General features: G+C 34.0%; 2 protein-coding genes across 2 annotated transcripts in view; both read left to right on the top strand.

The window, feature by feature from the left end:
* Positions 1–307: 307 nt before the first annotated feature.
* On the top strand, positions 308–2,472 carry LOC136410053 (uncharacterized). Its single transcript, XM_066391987.1, has 3 exons — positions 308–465; positions 1,864–2,059; positions 2,121–2,472. Exons 1-3 carry the CDS (start codon positions 379–381, stop codon positions 2,363–2,365), a joined length of 528 nt encoding a protein of 175 aa, XP_066248084.1. The 5' UTR covers positions 308–378; the 3' UTR covers positions 2,366–2,472.
* A 2,693-nt stretch (positions 2,473–5,165) lies between these two features.
* The window catches only part of LOC136410030 (receptor-type guanylate cyclase Gyc76C-like), a 36,587-nt gene continuing 19,810 nt past the window's right edge, over positions 5,166–21,942 (top strand). The window contains exon 1 of the mRNA XM_066391932.1: positions 5,166–6,455. The gene's annotated coding sequence lies outside the window, so the exon portion shown is untranslated. The remainder of the gene's footprint in view (positions 6,456–21,942) is intronic.

Genomic DNA, 21,942 nt, shown 5'->3' with positions numbered 1-21,942 from the left:
AACATTATTAATATTTCCATTATTTATGTTCATGTTAAGGTTAAATATTTTACTAAGCGCTAACGGGTAGGTTACCATTAGGTTCAAGTACTATATATAGTTGCAGTTCACTCACACAATTATTGTTTACTTAGAGACGAATTCCTTCTTAAAAACTTCATATTTTGAACGTGAGGGTTGGCAATAAAATCACGTGGTTTATGACGTGCATCAGTTTTAGAACTGGACAACTCAGACGTCTCAATCACGGATGTCAGTTTATTTCAAAATTTTAAATTTTTTGTTATGATTGTTCGAAAATAGTTTTCGTTACAATTGTTTAATTAGTAAATATTAACGTTATTAAATATTTGTTGCTGTTTTAAAGTTTAGCTAAAAATGAATATGCAAGACACAAACGAATCAAATAATTTATTTTCGCATGACGGCTGGATAGTAGCAAAACATGAGGAAGGAAGCATTAAGGTATTAACATTTTCAATTGGAAACCTACAATTTAATTATTTAGACGATTTATAACGAATTAAACAAATGTTTATTGCTACTATTTGTATTAAGTTGTCTGTACTAACACAATGAATAAGTAAGCCATACACTAATGGTGCTTGGCAAGGATTCAGTGGACGATTAAGAAGCACCCAAATTGGGTGATAAAACTGCTTGAAAATTTGGAACTTAAGAATCGGCAAATTTTGTCTCGACCTTCAAGCAACTTGGTTCTTTGATTGTCAATGAATCATAGGTCAATTTTGTAGCCCATGTCTAAGACTGCTTTTAGTAAATACTTAATAAAGGATAGGAACAAGAGCAGTAGTACTTATTTTTAATCCAATGTAAGCAACGTCAAATAACAAAAAATAAGGCGTTTTCGAGCAGAAGATAGTTGCTTCAAAGGAATAATTTTTCAGAACACAACACTAGTCCATGAATATTGGATAAAATGTATAATCTAGTTAATACTCGATAAACATTTTATTTTATAATCTGGTTTAAGTATTATTTTGTCACTTATTTTGTAAAGGAAGAAAATACTCTACATAAATTCCATCCTCTAATAGGACTCTTCCTCTTCTTGATCACTCCCATCTTCTATTTTATTTGTGCTTCTACAGTAGGGAAACGCGTTTTTCCACTACCACTCATTAACGAACCAATGTAACTTGTTGCTTAGAGTTAAATAGGTGTTATAAAGCCAAAGAAAAAATGAGGAATCTAAGAATATAAAAGTCTTTGTATCCTACTTTATCCTTTCATGTTGCACATGTTGATACAACAAACCATAAACCTATTATTTACAATTTGAAAAACACTCACTGTTTGATGAGACAAAGTGAATTAAATCCCAACTTTTTTTATCTAATGAAAAAATTGAATTTTGACAGGATTATTGATAATATACGATTAGACACCAAAAAAAATACAAACATAAAGAAACGGCCTGATCTTGTTCTAGAAACTTCGGTCATGCACGTGCATTCACGAGTTATATACATAGATAAAATCTGTCAAACTGTGATACCTGTAAATCACAGTCCAATTCACTTCCCTTCCCAAACTTAAGAAAATACTCGGCAGCAATAATATCGCCTTTAATTCTGAAAAAATGAAAAACCTAGGTTTGCCAAGATCTACTAGTTAAGGGCGATAATATTTCTACAGTGACGGTAATTTCGGCAGCTTTACCCGACAAATTTCTTTACAAGTAATTTTTAAAAACATTTAAATTGAACTTAAGTAATGATCTTAATAAAATAAAACTCAGGTACAGTCATAGAACCGTTTTACCGCGCTTTTTATCAGGAATTATTACGTATTCCTTCATTTTATTGTACTTGAAGTATTACTATTACTATTATGGTTTAGATTGCTTGTGATGCTGCAAATGAAACGCATAATTTTAACAAAACCAGCTATAACTGGGTAACATTGACCAGTTCCAAGATTGGCAAATATGCTAGTAGTACTAGCCAGAATGAGAAGGGACCAGAAAATAGGAATATTAAAGCTCATTCTAAACAATTAAACAATAATTTTGCTGACAGTTACTACACTCAGAGACGTAAGTTTACAAGGTTGTTTCAAAAACGAATACCCAAGCTGTTAATCTTGTGCCATTCAAGAATTTTTGTTAATTAGAGATTTACTCAACTGCAAACCACAAAATGGGTTGTCTAAAAATTTCATTTTATATGGCACGCCCTTTCGGAAAGTAATGCTTTGTGCCAGAGTTACATCAATCCAAGATAAGGGAGATTTTCAGAGATTCATAGTAGATGATGGGACTTCAGCCATTTTGTGCATAGCCAAGAAACCATCTTTAGAAACTTCAGTTCAAGAGAGGTACTACATAATAAGAGTAGAATAATTACTGCTAGTTCTAATTAAAAAATTCTTCAGGGTGCCTTTCACTGAATCTGGACTAACCAATAATCAAGTACTAATAAATGCATTGGAATCCCGCTTTAAGGAACTTAAGATGACTTATAGCACCTCCGCATTTGATCAGACCTGCTTGGGTTTGCCTGTTGAGATAACCGCTTATGTGAATGAATTTAAGGGTAAACACTTTCTGTTTGCTGACTACATAAGAAAGATTCCAGAAGCTTTTTATATGCAATTTATGAAATTTGTGCTCGGTATTTATGGGTCTAGAGCAAAGGATGTTCTTGGGAAGAAGTAATAAAATTGATTTGTTTCTAAAAGAGTATTGTACCGTCTGTGTTTATGTTTACCCCTCAGACAATGAAAAAAAATTAAAGAAAGAAAAGTGGCAAATTTCGATCTTAATTAGCCAAACAAGATAGAGAACGTCTGTTGTTACTAACGAATAAAAGAGGAAAATAAAAAAGAAAAATTGCGAAATTAGTAGAAAATATAATTTTCAACCATTACCAATAACGGTACAAAAAATCCGCCTGTGATTCAAAAATTAGCCATCGTTCTTAAATTTAGCGGGTGGTATGGTGCTGTTATTTTATCAATAGCATGAAAAGTGTTTAGTCACACATAATAGTTTTCCTGTGTCTTATTGGTAGGTATATTGTGTATCAAGTATAAACAAGAATGTGTTTATAATTATAATTGATCATATTTTTATTTCGGCCAAAAAAGGTGTCTTCAGCGTAATTAAGCACGCCCGTAAAATTACTCTGGTCAAGGTTGAACCATGAGAGAAAAAACATGTCTAAAATAGTACATATAACCCTGACCCTGGCCCTTGCTAATCCCACTCGCATTTCTCCTATCGGAAGACATTTTGATGTAATTTTCTATAGATGTCCCGGTTCGCTTGTGGGCAAAATATAGATGATACATTTAGATGAATTTTTATGTATCCAAATTTGACCGCTCCGCCTTTGTAAACAACCAAGTGTTATCCATGCTTACTGAACAAGAGGCTCCACATCGGTGTTTTTTAAGTAAAATCTATACACTTTCTTGATTTTACGCCTTTTTGATGCAAACGAAAATGACGCCAATCTTGAAAAATGCACTAAATTAAATGTGAACACTATCATGGAGTTATTAACGGTTTGTGTGAGAACGACTTGGAATATCAAAATGATTGTTATAAGCAGAAGTCTGGAATGGCAATGAGAACCTCATTGTCTTCCATACTTATAATGATTTTTTCATGGGAAATTTTGAATTTAATCACGTCTACAATTATGTAATTATAATTTTAAACCTTTAGTGTGATGGAGGTATGATGATGATGCTTTTTCAATGTGCGAGCAGAATAATAGTCATTTGGATAGTTTTGTTTATCATTTAAGTTCGAAAGATTTTGATATAAAATTTACAATTGATAAAGAACAAAATAAAATCTTTTACAATTTGACGAAAGCAAAAGAAATTTATAAATTTATAAACAAATGTTTACTGGAAACTCGCACGGGCCGTTATTTGAATTATAACTCCAACCACGCAATTATTGTAAAAAGGGGATAGTAAAATGTCCAATCGGACAAATTAAATATGTTATAAACAAAATGTGAGAATAATTTTTACTTCGTTCAAAACTTACGAAGACCAAATTACGAAAGGAAAATGAATACAAAAAATGTCATATACAGGGTGACCATTTAATAGCCCCTCAGGCTCCTGTGAGTTTATTTGTGATTTCATAAAAAAGAAATTATGAAGATGTAGATGAGGTAACGGAGGTCTCTACAGGGGATCCTAAAAAAGTGGGGGATACTAATAATAAATGAATACTTACTAAAAGCATCTATCAAAAATCCAAATTAAAATATTTCAAAAACGATCAGAGGTATCGACCGTGACAAGTATATATATTATTTAGTAAGAATTATTTGAGAACAGGAATTTACATAAAAAATTATCTAGGGCACAAAAAAGATATTATATTTTTAATGGCTTTAGGACTACTAGCTATGACCAAACCAACAAACAATATGATAGGTATAAAAATGAATTATTCTTTACGTAGATATATCTTCTGAATATATTTCAAGTTCGAACGTTGTTTTGCGTTAGGGCTTGGAAGAACATTATTTTCGTCCTGTAGCTAAATAGTTTTAATATAGAGATACAGAGATTCGCATTATTTTTGCCTTACCTTACTTACTGTCCCTTCTTTATTTTCATGTACGAGTAGATAAACCTTGTCGCAGACATTTTGAAGTGAGCAACCTATTTTTTCGGAAAAAGAAGTTTCATCATTTTTTCCAATGAGCCTTTAAACTGCCTTTTCACTGTGTTCAAACTGCTTGTGCAAAAGGACAATGCGATGCGAAAAACACTGCAGTGGAAAAAAGAGGGAATAACTGTGGAGTGGAGAAATAAGCCCTTGTAGTATTTAGTGGAAAAAATTGTATAATATTGTTTTGCCATTTTTTTCTATTTTTGTAGGCCAATTCCTTCATGGATTCCCGAGATATTGACGCCTTTGGAAATTTTCATGCGCGTACTATTATAGCTGTTTTCAACCAGATAACGGGCAGCCGAATTTAGTGCCTCTGCCAGATGTCCATTCTATCCCTCCCAGAAAGCCATGGTTGGAGAGACAAGGTTATCAATAATCAAGGTGAAGAAAGTGATCAGCGTTTTAGGAGACATTAACTAGGTAGGTGGGGAAGGCAGCTATATATGTGGAAGTAATGATAAGTAAGGAAACGTAATAATATTTCCTTTATGATGTAAGTAACTGCAATTATTGGTGGTTGAGTTATCCCTTTAGAAGTTGGAATAATTATGCATGAGAGCGCGTACGTCTGTTCTCAGGTCTGTGGAAATTTCAGCGCGCCTGGCAAGAAGCGGCCCCGCCTTATTTTTAGATAGGTTCCGTCGATGGACCACCGAATAGAGTGGTTCTTGCAGGTACTTAAAAAAGTCGAAGACACAAATCAAATAATAGACTTACATCTGGCGGTCGCAGGCCAAAGTTTCTCTTTGATCCTTTACCGACACCGAGAAGTACAAGAGTTCGCGGTTCCATAGTAGGATTAGTCAGGCAGCAACAGTGCTCGCTACCATGCCCGATAATCGAGTAATCATCATCAGCTTGATTCGCGTTTGTATTTGCTTTCAGTTAAACAAGATGTAGACACCGGTTCTCCGAGAGAGGTTTAGAAGGAGAAGGAAGACAGAAATACACGCATTCAACAGGCGAGTCGGTGAGTACAGTGCAGCAGCAGTAGCATGCAGCTTGACGATTTTCGTACCGTGGTTCGAGATTTTAAAAACTGTCAGAGACTGAGTTGTTTAGTCCGTTTCGTATCTACGGAGAATGTATATGTACGTTGTACGTGTATAGTCGAACTTGTATAATCGAAAACTTTCGAACTTCCACCATTGCGGCAGGAAAACTCGCGTTCACACTGAACCAAATTGAAAAAATATTTGAATTGCCATTGCTTGGCAAAAAGTTAACCTTCCAGCCATACATCAGTGTTGTAAACTTTATGATCGTGGTGGTGTTTCCTGATAATAGTAATAATTATATTCTATATTTAGTTTACACGTAGTGTTATTGAATATTGTTGATTCAGCTAAATCATTTTCCAGTATCATTGGTCCAATCCAGGCAGTGTTAAACCTACTTAAAGCGTACCTGCTCAGATGTACAAAAATAGACTTTAGAGCCAGGGACAGTATGTGAATAAACAGCAAAAATACGAAATTAAAGGAAAGTGATATTTTGCTATCAAAACTAACACTGAATTAGAAAAATATTAGTGCTGCCGCAAACATCCGCGGAATCCGAGTTTAAATTGAAATACTTTATCGTTCAGTGCAAATAGTGAGCGCAAGTTAAAAATAGAATCGGTTCGCGAGAGTGTTTTGAGATCACGTGAATACTTAACAATCTCCACACAATAATCCAAAGAAGAAACGGCAAATAAGTGGAACTTTAAATGTCAGATGTTCCATGAGGACTTTGCAGTTTTTTCCACACCAAGTTTCTTCGCACGGAACTTTTAATACACATGGTGAGTAAACGTGACTTTTGCGCACTCTTCCAGGGATAATTTTGTTTCCCCTTTCAGTCATAGCGCTCCTAGTTCCATAAAGCCCTTTTCGCCAATTAATTATCCTCCTTACATTTGAAAGCGCGCTCAGTTTTTGCATGAAATCTCAACTCCAGAAGATTTCTTTTGTATCTCCGGAATTACTTTTTTTCGCTTTTTTTAATTCGTAAATCTGATTTTATTTAATCGCCAGATGATCCGTAATATAGTAACAAAGTTTATATGAGGTAGTATTCAGCAGAATCCACTTCCGCCGTTTAACTTTAGAACATCCTGCATCTATAATATGCTCCCATTACCTTATAGGGTCCATTATTAAGTGCTCTGCATCGATTGGTAAAAATAGAATTATTTTTAATTGACAAAATTCCGATATATTTCAGAGATATGCGGAAAAAATAATATTTGTGTTTATCTTTTGCGGATACATCTTAGATACTTCTAATCGCAGAGGCACAAAAAAACACCTCTCAAGGCACTTTTTGTAACGAATCAAAATTTGTTATCGTTATTTTACAAGCACTTAAAATGTAAAAATTAGAGTGCAATTCTTTTTTATTGCAGTCGCCATACGAGGCGACGTGCGTAGCCTACGTATGCCTCGTAATGTACGTCGCTGTACGCCTCATAACATACGCCGCTGTATGGCGCGACGTACAGAAATACAGTTTGATTTAAACCTTGCTTGGAAGCCTAGGTAATTTTATACTTCTGCAAAAACTTCTCGTTAAAAGTTCCTTTCAAATGCGCATACTTGCATAACTTTGTAGCGAATTTATTCGGTTTTGCTCACTAGCTCCTCACTTGTTCTTTTTCTTTATCTTCCACCATTTAAAGATAATGACATTATTTTCTTTTTTTTTTCGTCTTTAAAACTGAACGTTTCTTATGCCAATCAGCGACAAGTGTTGTAGGTATGTACCTAAATATGTATAAATCTTTTAGACCCCAGGCGGAGGTTAAGGAAACAAATCCATTATTGGAACTAGAGTTAGAACTCCGGCAATTATCGCGCCAACATGTTTGCTTTAGCCGAGTTACAAGAAAGCACATAAAAACTTCTTTAATATTGACTCAGTCATTTGATTCCGAGAGGCGGGTCTTTTATTGGACGTATTGGTCAAATAAATCACAAGTCTAATGCCTCGGATAATTTGCTTCGATCGCTTAAATCGTCGGGGTTTAAACCCCATTCTTAGAATTAAACTTGTTACCGAATCAAAAGCTGAAGAGATTAAAAACCATTTTCTACTACATCCGATACTAATCTGCACTGGCATTGTCTGAAAACTAGAAATGGTTATGTGCACGTATGAATGGTTTACATACGTATGTATGTGTGTGTGTACAGTCAACTTTTCACACCTTAATTATATCGAAGCAAGTCAATAGTGCTCTTGAATTCAAAGCCTAAAGCTTCGATGTAGGTATTTTTAAACGCATACAGACCTCTATAAGTAATAAAAAGTGAAGAAACAATTTATTTCGTTTTGAGTTAAATCAAGTTTTTCTATACCGGTCTTCGATCTTCGCTTCCAATGAGACTGCCGGAAATTTTGAACAAAAAGCGTGAAGAAATCGCTAAATTTGAAGACAATATCTCAGGTTTGATTGATCTCTTCATTCTCATTGAGATTTAGTAGTTTCAAACCCAAAAAGTTAAAGTGGTTGAGATCTTTTTTTTTTCAGTTAATTCAGGTTAGTTTATACTTTTCAATTTCCACTTCCCTACTATTGTGCTTGAAAAATCCAAAGAGGTAAGAAATCAGTAAGTCCAATTCGTATTTTCATGAGTTTCAAACTTAAAATTCGAAGAAGATTTTCAAAATATTTTTATTTAATTTTTGTCACTTTATTTTGGTTTTCTTTATTCATTTACTTTTGGCTCATAAACTACATAAAAGGATCGATATACAATATTTTGTTAATGGTTAATGTAGTACTAGAATCTGACGTAAATTAATCTGATTCAAAGTTGTTTTTAGATTGAGCAAACCTAACTTAGAGGTAGAACATTTTCTGGGATGTAGCGCTCATAAACTGTAAAAGTAAAAAATTTCAAATATGTATGTATAAAGAACATACATGATGTAACAAACCATCATGGATATATTTCAGAGGGCGATAGTACTCTGTAAAACAATTAAAAAATGTTAATAGACCCATGATGAAATATGCATCATTTTCGATATACAGGGTGGCAAACAATAACAGTTTTTCTCATATTTTGCAGTTTTTTCACGTATGCCTTGAGTTAAATTATTGAAATTTCGTACTCGTACTCGTACTACTTAAATGTACTATTTTCTTTAAGATCCTTTACAACAAAATGACAAATGCTTTAATGACACTTTGATAAGACAATAATTGAATTTGATACCGATGCGCGAAATGAAATAATATACAGTGTGTCCAATATACAGATAAACCAGATGTCGAAAATTTTCCTGGAATCTTTCAAATTCTCGTTCGTTAAATGACAGTAAACGATACTCTTTGTTAGTCAATAAATGTCAGCTATATTTGTGACGTAAGTTACGAGTCTTTGAAACAAAAGAATACCCGATTATGCGTATTAATAGTTCCGTATTAGGAACATCTTATTGGTCACCGCGCTAACACTTGACTGAATCATCTAAGAAACGATACCGGTACAAAAATACACATAAAGGTACGAGTCGTAGGGCGAATGATAACAACGATCTGATTGCCTCCAAACATTCAAATAATTTTATACCCTTTTTTGCAAACTTCCAGCTCATCGGTCGAACCACGGTACCGATGCACCACAGGAAATAATATAGTATTATATATATGTATATAGTATATATGGAACGTGTTCATTTTCAGAGTATTGACATACTTGCAGTTCTTAAAAATCTGCCGGATCTTTTGTTAGTGCAAGATGCTTTCAATCTCAAGCCCTTTGTAATAACGCCATGATTTTTATACAGGGTGGCAGTTTCACGTTTTTTCTCATATTTTGCGTGCTTCTCACGCGTGTCTCGAGTTAATTTTTGAAATTTCGTACACCTGTTTTCCTTAAGATCCTCTACAACAAAATGTTAAAATATCGTCGGTGGCCATATAGAGAGTGTTATGCCTTTTGAGGCTTGTAATATTTTATGCTTTGTACTTTTTTTTAAACACCCTGTATGATTTCTGATATCAAATTTAAATTCTTCGGTTTTTTAGCTTTTTAATCCTTGTAGTGTTTTCGTATCTTTCACTATTTTCGTAGAACCTGTAAAAATATCTATCGATGCAAATTAAGAATGTGAAATAATAAGGAAAAAAATAATCATCCGGCTCAGTTATCAACTATCTGAAGCAACTCGTAACATTTAATCAAATCTCTTAAAATAAAAATAAATTTGAATGAAAACAGAATTATAAATACTGGGGAAAATATCGTTCTACTAAGATGCAGGACTTTGCCACTCGCTATATCGAAAATAATGCGTTTTCGACCACGGGTCTATTAGAATTTGTTTATTATTTTACAGAGAAATATCGCTTCCTGAAATATCGCCATAATGATATATTACACCCTGTATAAAAAAATAAATAAAAAGTGATTTTAATTATGTGTTCCACTCGGCGAAAACGCAAATTTGCAACTTTTCCGCCTTACGAAAACAAACAACTATTTAAACTTGATAAATAAATGGTTAAACATTATAAGTAAACAAAATCATTATCAAAATCGACACACGGCACATAACCGCGAATCACTCGGAAGATTATTCAGCATAAGCCACAGTAAATTTTAATGTGAAATGAATTATCACTATCAGTAGGTACATTATATATATGGCGAACCCCTTGCCACATAATATTTTTATAAATGGTGTAACACAGTAAATGAATTATTATCTTGCTTTAAAATTAGAACTGGAATTGGTGTATATTTTTAGGAGGCTGATAAGATACCATATGCGTATCAATGCTAAGTTAAATCGCTTTATTATAAGATTCATGTCTTGCTGTGTGCAAACCCACTGCGGTGTACTTAGCAGGCCACAAGATTATTTAACACTCTGGTTATTTGCTTATTATCTCCTTGAAATATGATCGCCAATCGTGTTATGTTGATTATAGAGGCGTTATAGCAGTGAAATGAGAAACAAAAGAACTTGACACAATTGGATTGGTTCGCTTGTGAGTACTGTGACTCTCTAATTGGTACACTAAAGAATCATGAGATAATCAAGAAGATGTTTGAGTTAGTCGAGGTTGTAAAATCATGTCAACAGGCAATGGAAGGGATATTATTTAACTCTTGCTTGATAATTTCTGGTGTAGATTATCACAGAATAATTCAAAATATTGGCGAGATGAGAAGCACTTAATAGAGTATTTCAAGATGGTGCTAAATTCAGTACGTCCACTTAGAACGATTATTGCATGAAAAGGACTTCAAATGATTGCCAAAAAGGTGCAACATTTTTGTAAGTTCAAGTTGATTTCATAGTTACACTGGGCGATTCAGAAATAATTTGATAAATTTCAGTTAGTGATTACTGAGATAACATTGCTTGCTATGAATTTAGAGCCCAGATATATTTACTTTTACCTCACAAGTTAAACAAATATCTGACAATAGATTATAACGTCATCAACGGATCAATGACAAATCGCAAAAAAACACATTATAATTATTAAATTTTATTGAGACTTGGGTACTGTTTTTATTATCATTCCGCAAAAGCAAAAATAATTACTTTCTCTGTCGACAGGCCTTGAGGGGAAATATTATTTTTCCTAATTGATAACAAAATTTACGTTTAATGAGACAAAATAGACTTTGCTGCCTAAGCAGTAAAAGTGGCACTTTATTGCCTAGGCAGTAAAGTGTCATTACATTACATTAGGTACCTCATTTAAATCTTTCTCTCAGGAAAAGCTCTTTAATTTGATGGTAAATTTTGTGAACAGGATTTTTTACAGGCAAATATGTATGTATTTTTTAGGGAGACATTTTAGAAGCATTAAAATCTTTCTGTTTGAAACAAAATATACGGATGAATTAATGGCATTGTAATCTAAAAAAAGGGATAAACTTCTCCGTTTGTTTGGACTCTTGACGGCTCCCCAAAGGCTTATGTATTTTAAGATAAAATTTTACTTCTGAGGTAAATACACCTTTGTTTGTTCATATAGTGCTATTGTTGATAATAATAGTTTACCTAAACTTTATTCACTACATGTCTAAATATACTTTGCACGTGAAACCGAATTACCAGTAGGTAACAATGTTTAATTAATCATTTGGAGTAATTACTGTATTTACGAAATCTAGCTGCGTGTAAGATCAACGAAAGCCGTCAAGCAATTACTTTCGAACGTGGTGAAGTTGTCGAGTAGAACAACTACAATCGGAGAAGTTTGATTTTATACTATATCCGTAGAGAAGTGATATACTTGCACACTGACATCGAATGTGAAATATGTAATTTGGAAATCACCAATTCGCATGATATGAACTTTAATTGATTCTAAATGCAGATCTGTTGACGATTTTTCATTGGTTTGGTCGCAATTTCAGAATCAGCATCTTGAAATTAGCGTAAAAAAAGCCAAGACAGTAAAGCCTTAGCTGCCTCCCTAGCTACTTGTTAACACGAGGGATTATAAATAGATATTTGTTTCGCCAGGCAAAAAAGTAGCAAATGTACTGCCGCAGTGGCCTTTATAGCCGAGTCGGAGACGATGGTATGAAAGTAAGCTAATGCAGCAAATTTGCGTTTTTGTGGAGTAACATACATTGGTTTTTTCCGGTTGGAGCCCGATTGGGTACTCCGATTGTTACACATGGTTTCTTCTCCGATTGTTATGGGTTAAAATCTGTTTTCATGTGATTTTTGTGTATTTACACTGTTTGAATACTTCTGCTTCTACTGCCTTTAAAACCTGTTTGACAGTCAAAAAATACACTTAACAGCCTAGTTTTTCTGTCAGGAAAAGATCGCGTTTTTGCCAATTGAAGAAAAATGCTATTAGCTACGTACGTTCCAGGGGCGTATTATACGTAAAATGATGGCAGAATATGGAATGTTAAAAAAATATTAAAAAAACAGCATGTTAAAATGTTATTTTCTGGTACCAAGAAAAATATATCCTCAATGAACCTCAATAATGACTTGTCACGAATCGTACACAAATTTGCCTTGATGGGTTTACCTTATAAAATGTCCTAAATGATTTACATTCCCAGGATTGAAATTGATCATTTACTCCCTACAAGTGCCAAGTGGAAATAACACTTAACATTAGGTCAAGTACATGTTTCTGAGAATACTATCCACCCTATAAGCATATGCGCTTGTTATAAGATCCATAATATGCATCATACAAACTGCAAACTACTTCCCCTCCAAATTATTTTAATGGCAATAACAATAGTTATTATCGAAATGATTATTACCATTTATTTATGGCAGACAACACCTTGTAAACAAAAAGCAGTTAAAGATTAAGTATGCACCTTTATCGTTTAACTTGTGAGAGTCCGACTATAGTTTCATCTATTTAATTCCAAAGCAGATGGCTCGTTTTAAATATCTTGGAGCGATTTAAACGCGCGCTGGTTGCTAAATACTAGCAAATATTTATTCAATATTCATAAGAATGTGTATGTATATGAGTGGATAACTCCTTGTCTCTATTTATAGAAACACCCTGACCATGAACCAACCTATGTAGAAATAAGATTACCAAACGTTTGAATAATATGCATGTATCTAGCTAGTGGCTTGTTTCAGAAACTGTCTTGGGGCTCCTCGAGTTGGATATGAATATTAATGTCATGTCGCCATATGGAAATTAACGAAATGGTTGTTCCATTGAATTCCAAAGGAAATGTTACCAAAAGCTAGAGAACTAAAACAGTCGCAAGACATACGGTATGAACCGTTAAGTCATAAGCGTAGCCTCATCGTGGCGTTCTCTGTCTAGTCTGTAGGTACCCACACACCGTTTGATGGAAATCTTACCATTTTATTTATTTTCGTTTATAAAAATAAATGGATCTCAGAAACCGGTACCCATAAAATGCCATCGGTTCTATTTTTAGCTCTGGTTGGGTATTTTTAACCACTATTATGTGCTCATTCAGCACGGCGGATGAGCGGGTCGTTCAGATGCAATGCAAGAAGGCCGTTTTGATTCGAGTGGTACTAAGTAGTCCGAGAATGCCATAAATTACTCATCGAGTTGGTTGAGGATTCTGCGGACATTTGGTACTATTTGCAAGCGTGCGAGGGTACCAGAAGTATTGAGTTTTGTAGTCGTACCCCTGGGTTGGCTTTAATTTCGTTCTATTACTTTTCTAATTAATTAATTGTAAAAGTTATTTAAAAGCGACTGTTTAGTAAAGATTAAAGATATCAGATTATTATATTTCAGCAGACAAATATCACAGATCTGAGATTAAATCAACAACAGAGTCGTACTTTCCATTTTCTTGTAGGTAGGTTGTCAAATGAACTGCAAAACGCCATATATAACTTTTTGCCCAAAAGCAAACCAAAAAATAAACTTTCTCTCTCGTATTAACGCGAACATCGTTACATGCTCAGACCAATAAAAAGCATTTTATGCTTTTAGGAAACCTAATTCCAAATCCTTAGGTGCTTACAGAATACACATAGTGCTTAATTAAAAATAACTTATACCGTTGCCCTCCAAAATCGTTCCAAAATCTGGATTTTTGTTATTTCTCAAAAGGCCTAATTGAGATATTTTATTTATAAAAAGCATTTAAATTTCAGCTTTGCGTATCCACAAGATATTCATATAAAAACCTATAGAAACCTATAAGCATATAGAAAATTGATGTGAGGAAAGTATAATAAAGTTGAGGGTGTGGGATTATTTGCATTAGTAAAAATTTATATAATTCGCGCTGTATATTCTCTATTATTTAGGATTCATACTTGAATTGAAAAATTTTTTTGTTAATGTTTCTCATAAAAGATTTGTCTCTCAACCATTCTCTATTTGTTGACTAAATAATATCGTAATCTTTCTAATTTTAACCCATGTCCAGTACCGGCCCTATGGGTTGGAGGGGCGAGGTTGGGGAATGGCTCAAGACGACGAACTTTTCTGGTCGACGGTTTTTCTTGGTGGTAGGGGGCGGTGAAAATTTCGCGCATGGCGCAAGACTAGCCAAGTTCGGTCCTGACCATATCCACCCATGTCTTTTGTGATCACCTACGTATCAATGGCTACATCAACTAATCAGTAAACGTGCCATGCTCTTAAATATATTCCATTTTCACAAATTATGACAAAATGACATAAGGTACCACTATTGTTCGAATACCTCAGGTACCTACTTGTAAAATTAAAAAATATGAGTTATTATTAGACTATCTGGCCTGTACTGCAGTTTGATGCCTCTTCTTGTAAGTAAAATAGTGTTAATTAGACAAATTTCAAATCATAAGTATGTTCAAGTAGTTTAGGTGAAGTATCCAGGCATCCTCCTTCAGGGAATAATAGAAATTGCTTGTTGACTTAAAATAAAATACTATACTAAGTAATTCACCATTGAAGTACTGACATCGTTACTGGCTCACCGCTATCGGTAATTTGATCTATAAATAAAGTCGATTACTATTAAGAGTACTCGAGAGAATTCAAACCCACTGAAATTTACTTTTCTACACTGTTTAAACATACATATTGTAGCGAAGGCCAGATTGCCAGCTTAAGGTTTCCCTAAATTTAAGGGAAAACTAGTGGTAGACATATACAATTTTCTTCATATTAGAGAAAACTTTGCACAACCTAAGAACACTGGATTGAAGACTGTACCAAATTCACCGCTCTAATGCGAATTCTTCGTCTTCTAAACCTTCAAACAACTGAGATTTAAAACAATGAGAAGGACGAAGTGACGCGAATATTGACAGTTTGTTAAAAATTCATGTAGTGACGAGACGTGCGAATACCAAGCCGCGGTTCAATTAAAGATTGTGAAAAGTGACAGATACAGAACCGTTTAAAGTGGTGCTGGATAGCACCATGACGAAAGAGAAATTATTGGAAGGACAGCAGTCACACACAGATGCCGATCTACGTGTAATGAGGGAATGGCTAGAGAAAGAAGTAAGACCAGCTTACCATGACATATCGAGATATGTGCCAACGGTTAAAAGTTATTGGCTGCAATGGGATTCTCTTGAATTGCAAAATGAGTTAATCATTCGTAAATAAGAAAGATCGAATGGGAAAGCCTTTATTTATTAGATAACAGTTCCTAATCCTCAGAATGGAAGTTTACAGCAAGAATTTCATGACAGGTGTGATGGTGGTCATTTTCGAGTTATTCGAATCGGTTTTATTGGATCAACCGTAGTAGGAACCTAGCGGAATGTTGCAAACGATTCGAATTGTATACGTCGCAGAAAAGTCTGAAAACTCGATCAGGAGGAAGAATGACCCGCTTAACTGAATACTGAAGTATATCAGCGGCAGCCCCTGGAAAAGAGTAACAGTAGATGTAGCAGATCCAGTTTCTATAACTGAATCCGATACCAAATGGGGCGTAGTCAGAAGTTATACCTTTACCAAACAAGGAAGCAGATGCAGTTGTGGAATTTCGAATTCGCAATTTGAAAGCATTTAATGATCATCCAGGGGCGTATAAACATATGAGAACAGGCACCTGAGAATTCCCAGGTGATTAACGTATTTGAAACGATTCGACATCGTTCTGAAAATATCTCGCTAATGTCTCAGATTCGCAACGCAAAATAAGTCAATTTTTGATATTGAGTATTTTCCATATTACAGTTACCGAGATATTTTCCTCCAAAAGTTTCTTAGAAACTCGAGAAAAACTTTGCGTTTCAGTAATGCCTAACATAGAGGATAGAGGAACTTAAGTTTCAAAGCGTATTTTTTTAATGACATTTTTGATTCGCAGCAATTTGAAGTGACTAGTACCTTAAGAATGAATTTTTTAAATTAATTTAATTTGCAATTTTACTAGTTTTCTAGTAGCTTCAATTTCACACTTTTTTTATTTTATTTTTTTTTTTTCGAGAAATTGTTAGTTGTCGTGTTTCGAAGAAAATTACGATTTTGTGATAGAGATCAAACCCGACTAAATCTAACAAAATTAAAATTATGTTTTTTAAGGGTGTTCCAAAAATTGTTGATAAAGAATTCCATGGAAAAGATTGGCAACAAGCACTGCAACTCAACTTATTTCATAAAATTAAACAAAAAATGTTCAGCATCCAGAAGTCACATATATAAATCTGGTGATTACGATGGCCAGTGTTGAAGGCAGTTATTTCCACGACTTATTCATCGATTTGGAAACGTTTGAAAATTTTCATCCATTTGTCCAGAAGTGTCTATACTAAAATGCGAAGGCACTCTATCATGCATAAGCCACGTTTCGCGGCGTAATTGTAACGGCAAAATTTCCAGTAGCTTCGGAAGAGTATTTTGTAAGAGAAACAAATAAGTTGCGCCGGTCAGGCGGCTTGCTAAAATAACTGGACTTTCCAAAACCGTCCAACAGTACCTGCCCACACATTTATTTGAAACTTTGTGTGGTAATAATGGGTTACTGGAACATGTGGATTTTAATCCGAATATTCATGGCTGTTGTGAAAACTCGTGATCCGTCTCCTTGCAGAGCGAATTTGAAATGCATGGTCCCGTGAAAGTAAATATTCTGATCTAAGATGAAATTTAAAAATTCATCCTTGGCTCTAAGTCTTGGGTAACAGTTTCTTTTATCTTTTTTGTAAATTTTATAAATACAGAAGATTATAAATATTTCATATGAAAAATGAACATGTTTTGGTGTTCTAGACTCCCCTGTTCTGTGTCCATTGCGTGGCTAAGTGCACCCTGTATAAGTAAACGATGCGCAATAAGTTAAGTATTAGACGCTGTAGTGAAAAGACGTAATACAAGTACAAATGTTCTAAATAGTTCGAAGCCTTGTTTGTTATATCTATTTTTAAGTAAAGTTTGAAAACTACAATGCATAAGGAACGCACATGCTTCTTAAAGTCCTTAGTAAATCATCATTGTAATGAAATTGTCAATGAAACTAAAGCAATCAAAGCCGGTCAATAGCGCGCACCCAATCCAATTTAGCCGATTCAACTTAATTTAAAGTGGATTAAAACAGTGTTTATTAAATTTTATTATTGTTTCACACGTTGTACCGGCATTTATCTATCAAGTGGTCTCGAGGAAGTGTTCAACAAGCGGGCCAATTTATTTCATTTGCATACGTATTTACGGTTATCTTGTCTTTTAAGTTACCGTTCAAATAGGCTACGTATTACACTTCGGGTGACTTCATAATTTTCTGTCTGATGGTGATATGGTTTCGATTAAATTTCCGGAAAATTATGAAGCGCTCGTAATATCGTCTCTTAATTCCATAGCAGGTCCTAATAAAAGCGAACATTTGAATCCGTTTGCTTGAGATTAAAGGACATATATTGACTAAACAAGAGAGTTCTATGGATATAGTGGAATTGACTTGTTTCCACAACTGCCTGATTACCAAACATGCTTCGATTCCCGAATAATCCTAAACTTCTCGAGCGGTTTGTTTTCCACACATGAATCACTGAAACACGCGATACACCCACGTCGGACTCCGGCTGGCTGGTCTCTAGAATCCAGCAAGTTCGCATAAGGTCGTCGCGTAGGGGGTTTACCGTTTTTCGCAGCAATATACCCTTTTTCACTTAACAGAAGCATCCATTAATTGCTTATCATCTAATACTACATGCTTTACAATATTTACCTAGCATAAAAGAAAGTTTTTTTTTTTGGTGCAAAAGTAATAAAAAGTGTACCGATTACTCATACTTTATTCAAAATTGCTACGGGTAGTTGTCGGGATGAAAAGAACTTAATATCCAGAGATGATTAATATCTTAATAACTTAATACCCAGACGTGATTGGGAATCCGTTCCAGTCATGCATGCTGCATGCACTGGATCACGTGACGTTCGGTTATAAATGCGTCTGCATTCAACTAAAAGGTATGGAATTTCAATAAATCGTCTGATAGTAGTAGTTTTGTTTGTGGTAAAACGGGACCTAGTTATCCAAAAGTGGCATTTTTGGACGCTTCTGAATGTAGTTGATGAGAGATTTAAGGTAATCCAAATTTCCTTTCTTCTTCCTTGCATCTCTACAGTAAACTTGATAAAAACAAATAAGATAAAAATCAAACGAAAATGTGAGAAGAAAATGTTTGGTGGTTTTTGAAAAAAAAAATTTTTTTTCGTTTTTTCTACAGGGTGGGTCACTCTTGCCAAGATTGTAATTGAGATTTCCAAAGGGTGACATTTGCAAGATTGGTTAAATTGGGAAAAAGTTGTGTATTTTAATGCTCATTTGGAATTCACTTTGGAACTATATTTATCTGTTATGGTTAACAGTCGTTTTAGGAAGCTATAGTATCGTGAATACCATCAATTAATCAATATTGATAGATTTTTTCTATATTTTCTAAATTCTTTACAATCACGGTCAATTTTGAGTCACACTGTGGGTATAACGTTGAAATTATTGCCGATTTTCGCTTTTTCAAGCTATTTCACTAATTTTAAATCTCAAAATGCCAATGATTGGGCATGAAATTCTGCCCAAATTTACGCATTCAACGAAATTTTCATCAACATCAATAATTCCGTTAATCTAATAAAAGATATTGCCCATTTTAATGAAACATATGCTAATTTATTGCTACCAATTGCTCCATGCCATGCCAAGATATTAACGTTAGTTACGTTTGTTTTTTTTCTGAACAAGAAATACAGGGTATTTCCTAAGTATGGTCCGTATCTTCAGGGCACAATTTCTTATGGTATTTAAAGAAAAAAGTTCCGATAAACATGTGGCTGGAAACGCTTATATTCCAAGATATAGGGTGTTGAAAATTAAAAAATATATGTTACTATTTGAAACAAATTTGGAACAGTTCATGTATAGGAACAGTTATTATACATTGGTAAAGAGCTGCATTTTCAGTATAAAGTCAATTTTTATCTGCCACCAGTGGCGTAGTTAGACGTGAGTCGGCCGATGTTTTAGTCATAAATTGTATAACACCAGTGGATTTTTTAACGTTTTTATTATTTTCGGACTCTCCTAACATTTAACAACAACAAAGGTCTCTTGATTATTTTGCCTAACACTAACCTATTCTTAGAAAACAAACTTATTTATTTAATTCAGCTGCAAGAAAAATAAAGGATAAGTATAGTACGCATTTTTTGTTGTCTTAGTTACTTGCTCGGCACCGAGATTATTGGCTGTTGCTAGTTATAAGTTTTAAACCAAAACTATGGATTAGATAACAAAATTCGAAAATGAACAACTTTACTAACATTGAAATGACTCAGATGCATCGACTGGTTTACGCCACTGGCGACAGATAAACATCGACTTTATACTAAAATACAGCTCTTTATCAACGTACAATAACTGCAAATTTAAGAACGTAGCATTGACTGTTCCAAAATTATTTCAAATAATATACATATATTGTTTAATTTTTAATATTCAATATCTCGGAATCGTTTCCGGTTTTTTTATAGTAACTTTTTTTTAAAAAATACTATAAGAAACTGCGTCTTGACATTGTGAACCGTATTTAAGAAATACCCTGTATATTGAAATTTGCAAGAAACATTCCTATCTAAGGCTATGATTCCCCTGGCAAATAATTAGCACATTTTTGTCAGTCTACTCGTATGTATACTGTAAATCGGAGTAACCTCATCGAACCTAATAGAATCATTGCGTATTTAATGAATAATTTAAAAGGGTCTGGAACTTATTGTCTCACGCTGAATTTTTATTTTGCCACTGGCGCTGAAACAACTGTCGATATATTGTTAAGATATTACAATTTTGTTTTTGCTTGAATTCTTAATTGACATTATCAAAGTTAATCGTGAAACATCTGTTTTATCGAAAGTATATTTCTTGAAAATGCTTTGTTGATGTGCCACATCGTTTGCAGAGTTTCTGAATGTTCATAGAACTCTTGTTGCTATCTTTACTTACCAAGAAGAAGCTTATTCGGTTTTAACATATTTATGAGCCTATTTATTTTGAGACAGTATCTGTGAACGAGAAGTATTCACCTACGTAAGTAATGCGGATTAATCGACGCAAATCCGGAAATGTATAAACTAATGACGTCCATATTTATTATCTGAGTAAGTCTTTATTGCAGGATCTGGACTTTCTTTGCCTATCAAAAACGAGGCCACTGAAATCATTTATCGCTTATACTTAAATGAACAAAATCTCATATTAATTTTATACCAAGAACTAAAAATTACCATCTCCTGCGCAATCATTCAACATAGGATGTTCTAAGATGAGAGGAAAATATTTCAAGGGATGCTTATTTAGTTCATTTCCAATAGAAAATGTCATATAAGTAATGGTTTCATTTTCAACTGTGTTAGAGATATTCGAAAATGACGTTAAATATTCGTAGTTTGCACACAATTTATTGTTTCGTGTATGGATTGTCATAATTCTTATATTCTCCTTATCAATTCTTCTCTGAAGTTGATGGATTGCGAATACACTTGAAATATTAGATGATCTCAAACGTAAAAATCCAGAGATGCGAGGTCTGGGCATCGCAGGGGCCAAAAGGAAACGAAGAAATTAGCCAGTTACTCTCAAAGTTTGATAAACTCGACAAATGTCTTACGATGGGGAAGAATCTGTCGGTCTGGAAATCGACGTTGACACGGCCTAACAACTTCAAGTGCATTATCGTTAGAAAACCCGTGTTCGCATATTCTTCGTTAGTAAACATTATTGTAAATAAAAACATGCTTACTTTACTACTGTTACTGTTTTAACTTGATCCATTAGAGATAATGCATGGAGACTTTATTTTCTTCAGTAGATATGCAACAATATTGTTAACAGTCAAGAAAACCATAAAATCTGAATATCTCCAAAGCAGTTGAAAACCGGACCGTTCATTATATAATATTTTTTTATTGGAAATGAGCTACATAATCATCCCTTATACCATTTTTCTCTAGTCATAGAATACACTGTATACTACTTTTGTACGTACGTGTTTGTGTACCTACGTGTGCAACTAAATTTAGCCATCCATTGGGTTTACCTGATGGGTAAAACCGGCAAAATTAATGTGCCGCTAATTGCAGTATTCAAAAATTAACTTAAAGAAAATTGAACGACTTAACACGTTTATTATTAGGTATATTTAACTGGTGGCTATTTATAGCATTGCCTTAAGTAAATTTGTAAGGTCAAAGACGATTACTTTATATAGTCATTACACGGTTAAAAACAATTCGTTCGTACTTGTGAAAATTTTTATTACTGTCGTTCGGTCGAGAGGTAGTGAGTTGCACTTTTCCAATAAAAATCCATCGCTATAGGCTT

The sequence above is a fragment of the Euwallacea similis genome, chromosome 7 (assembly GCF_039881205.1).
Source record: "Euwallacea similis isolate ESF13 chromosome 7, ESF131.1, whole genome shotgun sequence".
NCBI classification, from domain to species: Eukaryota; Metazoa; Arthropoda; class Insecta; order Coleoptera; family Curculionidae; genus Euwallacea; species Euwallacea similis.
Note: the sequence above shows the minus strand (reverse complement) of the source record. Positions and strands in the feature narration are given on the sequence as shown.

Bases quoted from the DNA above. Each gene is read 5' to 3' on its own strand.
- LOC136410053 (XM_066391987.1), top strand. From the start codon at position 379: ATGAATATGCAAGACACAAACGAATCAAATAATTTATTTTCGCATGAC. The intron at 466-1,863 runs GTATTAACATTT...ATTATGGTTTAG, and splicing joins ATGAGGAAGGAAGCATTAAG to ATTGCTTGTGATGCTGCAAA. The intron at 2,060-2,120 runs GTAAGTTTACAA...GTGCCATTCAAG, and splicing joins CAGTTACTACACTCAGAGAC to AATTTTTGTTAATTAGAGAT.